The 9,381-nt window shown below is 48.3% G+C and overlaps 1 protein-coding gene across 1 annotated transcript in view; it reads right to left on the bottom strand.

Moving 5' to 3' along the window:
• Window positions 1-274: 274 nt before the first annotated feature.
• The window catches only part of Olfml2b (olfactomedin like 2B), a 32,087-nt gene continuing 22,980 nt past the window's right edge, over window positions 275-9,381 (bottom strand). Inside the window, exons 7-8 of the mRNA XM_048357356.1 lie at window positions 1,808-1,984; window positions 275-1,331 (exon numbers count right to left, since the gene is read on the bottom strand). Coding sequence (XP_048213313.1) covers window positions 730-1,331; window positions 1,808-1,984 — 779 coding nt within the window. The 3' untranslated portion in view covers window positions 275-729. The remainder of the gene's footprint in view (window positions 1,332-1,807; window positions 1,985-9,381) is intronic.

Genomic DNA, 9,381 nt, shown 5'->3' with positions numbered 1-9,381 from the left:
AACGATCAGGGAGAAAACTGTAAGCAAAGAACTTGGGTGTGACCGTAGAAGAGAAATAAAAGAAATGGTGTCACAAACTAGCACAGGGGTCAGCTCATTGCAAATCCCCTGGGGTTAAGCCCTTCTATGGGGGCGAGAGAGAAGGGAGGGGCTTCTCACACCTGCACTAACTTGGGTCCCTGCCCAGTTCAGCAAGAGAACACTTCTGAGAGCCAGGGCAGGAATCCAGCCTCGAATGCATCCCTGCTAAACAAAAGTACATCGAGGAATGATTTTTAAGTCTATTCTTTATTTTTTAAAAAAAGGCATTTTTTTTCTGTTTTTTAAACTTCTCCAATACATTAAAAAAAAAAATTTCCCTGCCACTCATCCCTCTTTCTTGCTCCTTCACTCCTGTGGCAGGCCATCTGCCTGCAAGACCCAAGGGAAGAAACCTTTCCCTAGAGCGAGAGGGGAGGAGGGCATGAAGGAAGGTGGTTGCTGGTCAGAAGGAGAAGTTCATTTGCACAAAAATATAAACTGTGGAGGATGAGACCAGCACATACACGTATGGATCGATCTACAATCCATATTAAAAAAAATAGACCCAAGTTGTCATTTTGCATTTGTAATATTATACAAAATATATATTTTTAAACACATATCCACCTGCACACTCACACACACACACACACACACACACACAAGGTGCTAGTGGCCCCTCGAAGGCTTTTTTGCAAGGAGGAGGTGTCAGTAGGCAAAGATGACATGGTAGGTGACTTGGTGGCCATTGTCCCAGGCATACAGGAGGCGGTCTTTGGGGTTGTAGTCTACTTGAGTTGTGTAGGAATATTCATTCTCAAACAGCAGCCTGGGGACAATCTGCGTGTTAGTGTGGGTGTCAAAGGCATAGGAGATGTTGGCATTGCGCTGGTTGTAGCTGTCCACAGCATACAGCACCCCACAGATGACAAAGCAGTTGCCGTAGAAATTCCGCCGCAGCCCTGTGCGCCACGTGGTCTCCTTCTGTGTGCTCAGGTCCACAGCATTGAGCTTGCTAAGGACGATGACCTCCTGGCTGAAACCCTCATCATCCAGGGCTGGGTAGATGAGCCACAAGCCATTCTCATCCACAGCAAAGTCCACATCGGAGTGGCCCTGCCACCGCCAGGGAGTGGCCTCTTCATAGGCCACGTCATGGAGCATAGCCCAGGCAGCCACATAGCGTTGCTTCAGGTCATACTTGATTATGTTTCGGGTGAAGGCTCGGTTGTAGTAAAAGGCACCATTGTACACCACGTGGCCTGTGCCGATCCAGCTATACGGAAGCTTGTAGGAATTGCTCCAGCGACCTGTAGGGGGCAGGGTAAGAAGGCGGAGGCTCAGGGCAGCGCTGTAGAGGGGACCACAGTCTCTGGGAAGGGGTGAGCTATCTAGCAGGGGTCTGCACACTTGGCTTTGTGCCTTGACTCTTATTTCTAGTGTTCTACAATAAGTTGCTTAAGCACTCTGTGTCTCAGTGTTTTCATCTGTTACACAAACAGCAATCCCCACTTGTTCACTGCCTGTTTCCAGAATCTAACATGCTCATATAGCTGGATTTATCAACTATCAAGTGCTGGGAAGGAGAGCTACAGCTGAGAGCCAAAAGAAAATACTGGAAGGGGAAGACCCCCTTCCATAGTCCCTCATATAGTTCCTTCTGTCAAAAAGATATCTTTCTCATCTAGCATCACCCTACAGAGGCCTGGCTATGATCAAAACAGAAGAAGCAGGGGCCTTGGAGGGCAGGGAAGAAGCTTTGAGAGTGGGTCCCCTAACCATGTACCTTGTTTGAAGTTCTCCAGGTTCCGGAACTCTACCAGGGTATTGCCATAGTAGTAGTTGGTTACATAAATCCGCTCATCCTTGGCCAAGGGATCCTTCATCCAGGCACCTTCATTTCGCCCATATGTGTTTTGGGTGGTTGGCCCTGTGATTGTGGACAGGGTGTCTTTGCACCTCCCTGGTGGAGAAGGGGTATATTCAGAGGTTAGGATGATTGAACGATGATGCCCAAACCTTCGAGCCCTTTCTGGCTCTTCCATCTGAACTCCTGGTCACTTTGAACAACCCTACAGAACCTGACCCCAGATGGTTTTCTGACATCTGCAGTGAATCCCTTTACATATCCTGCATGCTACTCCTACAGAGACATCAGCTGACCCCATGGTAGGATGCCATTACGTCACTGTGCTTCGCACCTATTATTCGCTCCTCTCTCTAGGAGCTAAGCCTCAGAGACCTTTCCTGGAGCCATACCTTCTACCCAGAAGCCATTCCATCCTCCTGTTCTCTTCCATCCTGTGCCCACAGTAGTGTGAATGTACCTCTTCTACAGGACGTGTCAACTTCTAAAGATTTTTTTTTTTTTGGCAGTACTGGGGTTTGAACTTGGGACTTCACACTTGCTTAGAAAGTGCTCTACCACGTTAGTCCTGCACCAGCCCCTCATTTTCAGATTAGGCTCTTGTGTTTTTTTTTTTTTGCTTTTGTGGTGGGGCGCGCAGGCAGGCAGGCCTCAGTTACCGTCCTATTGATGCCTCCAACATAGTGGGAATTCCAGACATGTGCCATCACACCTAGTCTTAGAACTAGAACATGTCTTACTGATTTTCACAATGCTTGTGCATCTTCTTCCTCCATGCCTCCCCCAACCAGATCATAAGCACCAAGGGCTGTGGCTTTTCCTCTGTGCTCTCAGAACACACACGCTAGCATGTGTATCCAGCCTGGTCCCGGCATGCCTCAGGCCCCAGATGGTCTTGGGTGTGTCATAGCAGCACGAGAAAATAAGTACGAGCTGAGGAGAGGACCGAGAAAATAAGTACGAGCTGAGGAGAGGACTCTGCCGGGCAGAATGATGCTGAAGTCATGCGTGACCCCTAAAGGCATGTGCTCCTCCTGTCTCACTGTGGAAGTGACAAAGGAGAACCACTGGATGGGTCCTACCCTCTCCACTTCCTGAAATCTCTCTGACCTCAACGACCAGCAGAGTGCCTGTCCTACCTGCCATCAAGACTGACAGTCCACATAAATTCTCATGTGGCTTCTAGATACTCATTTGGGAAAAAAGTAAAAGATCTACAGTTTGAGTTCCGGGCTCTCTCAATTCCAGGGCTCCTCTATTCCCAAATTGTTCTAACTTCTTCTGTGCATTCTGTTCAGAAGAGGTCTGTGGAAGGAACCCCATGCCCTCAGCTGGCAGATGGAGCAGGGTAGCTGTATTCTTGGCCCTGGTTCTGGGGTAGCCAGGGGTGGAAATAGGATGAACATGGTTTTACAAGGCAGGCCCCACAACTCAGCGCTGTTGGCAAGGTTTAGACAGCTCAGCGGAGGTTTATTGGGTTCTACCCTGTCATCTGGAGGTGGAGTCTCTCCCCACTCTGTCAAACAGCAGAGCCTACCCACCCGAACCACATTCCCCCACAGCTGAGCTCATCTGTGTGAGACAATAAAGCAGCAGTTCCTGCTGAGCCTGGCAGCAGAATCTGATGGAAAAACATCTCTTTCCCTGGCATGAAGCAGGGCCTGAAGGCCAGTGGAGAAGCCATATTTCCCAGCATGGAGGTGAGCCCTTGTGTGCCAGAAAAGCATCTTTCTTTGCCTCTTCCCTGGGCCCTGGCAGGACTGTAATTTACATGCCATCCCCAAAGCTCCACAAATGGCCATGTGAGACAAGGTGCTTCTGTCCGCATTGTGGTGGCCACATTACCTGCCTAGATGGATGGGCTCAAAAAGCCAGGGCTTAACAATTCTGATGGTCTGGGTACCCAAAAGAGACTCAATCCCCACAGTCTAAGGCTCTCAACAGCAGGTATCTGAGGTGTTTGGACTTGAAGCCAATGGCCTTTGGCTTGGTCCTGACACTGCCCCAAAAGTCTGTGTTGCCTCTACATTCAACAGTAAAGCAAGTCTAATACCTGTCCTGCCAGCTTCAGGAGTGCTTGAAGAATTTGCCCTAATGACAGTATAGTTGGCAAAGAGGCACATCCCATAGATATCTAGTCCTTAGAACCTATTAAGGTGACCTTCTAGGGCAAAAGGGACTTTTCACAGATGTGAATGAGCCAAGAATCTTAACGATTATCCTGGATTATCTAGGTGGATCAATTACAAGTATCCTCAGAATGGAGAAATACAGGCAAATTGACTACGGAAAAGGAGGAAGGAGATGTGATAATGAAGCAAAGACTAGAGAGCTGTAGCCACAAGCCAAGAAATGCTGGCAGTCTCCAGAAACTGGATAAAGGGAGGGATGGAATCTCCCCTGGAGTCTCTGGCAAGTTCCAGCCGTCTGACACCATGACTGGTTTAGCCTTATAAAACTAATTTTGGACTTCTAGCCTCCAGAACTGTGAATAAATTTCTATTGTTTTTAAACATTAGGTCTATGGCAATTTAAATTTCCACATGCCCCGAGGGAGAGCAAATGCTATAGAGGGGGTGGAGGAGCTCAGGCTGAAGGACAGCACTGACGTGTGTCATATCAGAGAATTTGAGGTCAAGATCAAGGGAGGAGGTTAGTGAACTATGAGGCCCAGACATGGTACCAAATGATTCTGGACAGTCTGGAGTGGTGCAGAAGCTCCTACTTTTGACAACGGACTGTCAGACTTGGAGAGAAGCCACTGCATGCTGATTCCTCTTCAAGGTGAAAGTCACGGGGATGTCAAAGGCACTGGCAAGAGTACTGTCTGCAAGCCTGTCTTAATTAGAATAGGGCTGCAAAGGATAGTGACAGACCAAGCACTTCCACTGATGACTTACTCAACACTCCCTCAAGGGAGTTAGCCCTGCTATATGGATAACCAAGGCCTGCAAAGAAAGGGTTCTTCCTTTCAGTATACAAAGCTGAGATGTCACTTCCTAGAAGAATGTATTGGCAATCAGGAGCCTCCCCTGCCTTCTGCTGTGAGCTCACCTGGCTGACCTCCCTGCAGTGTCCCTCCTCCTGCCCAGATGGGATCAGCCCATACCCCTGAACCTGACCCTCGAGGCGGGGCGGGGGGGTGCTCTCTAGTCCTCCTGCTCTAGTCAAGCCCCTTTGTAGGTCCTTATCAACCACCATTCTAACTTAGGAGGTGTCTTAACTGGCTCTGAACTGATGACTTATAGTCCAGGTGTCATTTCTGAGTATCAGCTATACAATGGCCTACTGGTGTCCTGCTTCCTCCAAGTTGATGGCTTAAAGAGTTATTTGCTCCAGTCCACAGTCTGCTTCACTTGAATTTCTTGCTCTAGACAAAGGCAAGACATGTCACACCCTAGCGAAGCCAGACCCTGGGGTCATTGTGACATCCTCACTACCCACATGTCAAATGGTCAGTGGGTTGCTTCCATTCATTTTCTCATATCAGCTCTTTCTTGCTGCTGGGTTCTTTCACCTCCATGGCTCAGTTTAGACCTTACTGTCTCTGGCTTGGCTCACTCCAATGATACTAGTTTGTCTCATTGGCTCACTTCTTCCTTCTTCTGACCTGTTCACCCAGGAGTCCTGGAGATGTTTCCATGACTGCATCAGCTTAAACCCTAATAACACATCCTCTCCAACCACCCCCATGTGAAGCCTGAAATCCCTATGCCTCTCACATGGCCATTTTTCTGGCCACCTGCAGGGATCTCAAGCGGCTATATTAGTCAGGCTGGGTGTGATATAATTGATAAGTGTTCTATGCCCCCCACCACGCACATTTCATGTCATTTTGGTGGATTCTGCCTATCAGTCGAAAGGTCTTATACTTATATCTAATGTGGATATTACACAAAATTCATACTCTGAATTTTCAATATTTTTTCCTACTTAAAGTGTCATAAAATGGCAAATTAACCCCCTTTCCAGGAGAGTCCAGGCTTCACTAGGATTCTTGCTGTGCCATCAGCTGCCTGTATAGTCTTCTGCGTCACCAAGTTCCCTGCTAGGCTACAATCACACCTACAATCCACACTGGTCTCCTCTAAGCCTATGTGTATGAGACATGAGCTCCAGCCAGCGCTCCTCCCTATTGGATCTTGTCCTAGCATCTGATGTGCAAGTATCCACACATTCAGCACTCAGTGTCCACACTGACCAAATCTATGCCTTGTCTCTGTGCTTAGAACCCTCACAATCACCTGCAGTCTTGACTTTTTATTCCCCATCATCAGGTCCTGGCACTCCGACCAGATATCCTGCCACTCTTCCAGCTTGGTCCACGCCCCTAGGTCCCTGCTACTTTCCCTTCGCTCTGCCCACCCTGGCTCCCACTGTCACCTCTTCCTTGGGCTCCTTTTGGTCCTCTGAGCCTCAGAAGAGGGGAGCCCCTCTGCGTGGCCACTGCCCGCCACCTCACTACTATGTGTTCTCCACTTTGGCCACCTGCTGTGTCCATATGGTTAGCTCCTCACAGAAGCGACCATGTCATACTCACTGTGGCTCTTTGCAGCCCATACAAAGGGGGGCTGGCTGGGTGAGCCTCACTCTTGCCAGGAGGCACCTATTTCCAAGGAACAGCTTCTTTCTAGAGCTAGCAGCCCTTGGGACATGACAATGGGAGAGGCCCTGGTGGCCTGGGCTAGGGGACTCATGGGTATGCCTGTGGACTCAGGCTGGGCACTGCCGGCCAGGGAACTGAAGCCAGCCGACTAGGAGGAATCTGGGTTCTGTAGAGGCTCTAGAAAGGCCATCTCACACCAGGAGCCAGCCAAGCTTTGGGGATGGCAAAGGCCATGTACTGTGTGGTGGAGACATTCTTTGCAGGTTCAAATATGAGATGAGCTCTTGCTGGCATTGATGTTAGCTCGTGGTTCTCTGAAGATACTTTTTGTCCCTTTCTACCCTCACCGCAAAGTGGCTTCTAAAACGCATCAGGAATTGTCATTGATAAAGTCTAGGAACTGGCAAAGCCATGGCCACATGGCTCCAGTACCCCCACAGAATTCCTCAGCCTGGTGGTGAGGCAACCCCCTGCTCTGGCCTCCCTCCCTAAATCTAGTGTCCATCACTGTTGGTCTTTCCTCCCCTTAGGACATAGCCACCGGCTGGTTTGCACAGAAATAATCCTCTTTTACTTGTGTTTGGGATCTTTTTGTGAATTTAAATCTCTCCTGAGTGTAACAATAGTCATTTTAGGACTGGAAAATCAAGCTTGGAAACCTGAGATAAGATGTTTCTTTATAAAAGCAGCCCTATTTAAAACCACATTTTAAGCAGCTCAACAATCATAACTGTCATGAAATTGCAAGCCATCCCCCCCGCCCACCCCCAGCAGCAAGCTAGTAGTTCAGGGTGATTTCAGCCAAACATTTCTTCTTGAGCTGATGGCTATGGGATGTCAGCACGCTGCCTTGCTTGGCCAGGTCCGGCAAGCCAGAGGGTCTGCAGAGAAGGTTCCAGTGTGGAAACCCCTCCACAGTAAAGCAGCTAGAAGGAAGCACTTGGTAGCTAATTAATGATTCAAAATTATTCCCCAAAGCGTGTCAAACTTCCACATGGCTTGAACAGCCAAACTTCTTCTGAGAACAACCGTTTATCCATGCCTCAGTATATGAAAGGACCGCACATCTTCATCTACATCCAGCTTTTCAGAGTAGATGTAAGAGGCAGAAGTCCAACTGTTCTGAAAAACTCAGCAGGTTAGTTTTTTCTTCTTTTTTCTTTGGTGGTATTGGGTTTTGAACTCAGGATCTCACACTTACTAAGCAAACACTACCACTTGAGTCATGTTCTAGTCCATTTGCTTTTGTTCTTGTCTCACACTAACTTTGTATTAAGCTTCAGATCCCAAACCTCCTATTTCTGCCTCCCAAGCAGCTGGGAGGCAGAACCACCAGGCCCAGACTCTGCAGGCATAAAAGCAACCTTACATTCTCTGCTCAACAGTTACTTTAGTTGAAAAAAATATATTGCACAAGAGAACATGTGTCCCCCTTCGCCATTTACCTATGGGTAAGTGGCTGCCTGGACTTAGAGGTTCTCTGTGAGAGAACCCTGTTAGGTTTGTGGAGTGGGCAGGATCTTAACCCCAAAAAGGAACATGCTGTTGTTACACTAGAAAATCTCACAGGTGGCAAAACCCAGGAGAATCAAGTAGGAGAGGGTTTGGACCAGGACCAGGCTAGGAGGTAAGTTACGGAGGTGCCAAGGAGCTCTACTTTTGGCTACCCAGGCTCAAACCCACCACCTGAGGACACATTATCTTCTAGCCACCTGCAGAAGGGTGGTAGGGACAGGCTTCTAAGCATCCTGGGGCCCTTCCCCTCCCACCTGAGGATGACAAGCTGAGGGCAGAGGTATGGGGCTGGAACTCACACAGCACAAATGGAGAAGGGTAGTGCTGAGTTCTGGGACTCAGGTTTCAAGGCTGCCAGAGTTAAGGTGGAGGCAGAAGCAGAAGCCTTTGCCCAGATGCCCAGGCAAGATTACTGCCTTAGAAAAGCCTTGTGTAGCTTGCTTGCTCCCACCACGAAAGGGAAAGTGAAGAAAGGAAAACACTTTTGCTCCAGCCCCAGCCTCTGTGGGTCAGCAACTGCCTCTGGGCTCTGTCTTCTCCAGGTGATATTGGATTATGCTCTAGGGTCCACCCCTCTTACGTGTTTTGTTGGCACCACTCTGCCCTTATCCTTATGTTCACCCAGTAAGTACCTTTGCTATACTATGTTCTAGTAAACTTCCTGTGGGAGATCATAGAACTTTGCCAAGGACCACTTCTCCCTTCCTATTCTAATTTCCATTCAGACCAAGAGCAAGGCAGGAGTTTAGTGATGGTCCCAGAAAAAGCTGCTAGTGCCATGAACCAGGCTGCCCCTGGCCACATGAGTTGGCAGCTGCTCTTCCCATCACCTTGGTGCTCATAGAATAAGGATGGGGAACAAGCCACATCCTCTGTCAAAGCAAGTGTATTTTTCAACAAATCTGTTGCTGTTTAGGCCAGGTACTGGTGGCTTATGCCTGTAACCCTAGCTATTCAGGAAGCTGAGATCTAAGGATCACTCTTCAAAGCCAGCCCAGACAGTAAAGTGCAGGAGACTCCAACTAACTAGCAAAAAAGGCAGAAGTAGGGGGTGGATCTCAGGTGGTTGGTACTAGCCTTGAGCAAAAAAGCGAACTAATTAGTCCAAGTCTCAGTACTAGCACATACACACACAAAAATAGCTGTTCAGTAGTAGTAGTTAGTCACTTTGAGTGGTGACTTAATAAATGGTTGGCTTGGTTCTTTTGGGCATAGTTCTTTGTAATTACTTTTATCCCCTCTCTCCCATTGCACTGTTCTCAGTTATCTGCTAACATCAAGCGTTCAGGTTCGGAAAGAAGCTGCATTCTTCTTGCTTTTGGAACTTGTTCCTTTAGACTTAACAAGTCAAAACTCTTCCTTTTTCTAGAGA

The sequence above is a fragment of the Perognathus longimembris genome, chromosome 11, assembly GCF_023159225.1.
Source record: "Perognathus longimembris pacificus isolate PPM17 chromosome 11, ASM2315922v1, whole genome shotgun sequence".
In the NCBI taxonomy this organism is placed as follows: domain Eukaryota; kingdom Metazoa; phylum Chordata; class Mammalia; order Rodentia; family Heteromyidae; genus Perognathus; species Perognathus longimembris.
This window is presented reverse-complemented; position numbering and strand designations above follow the sequence as displayed.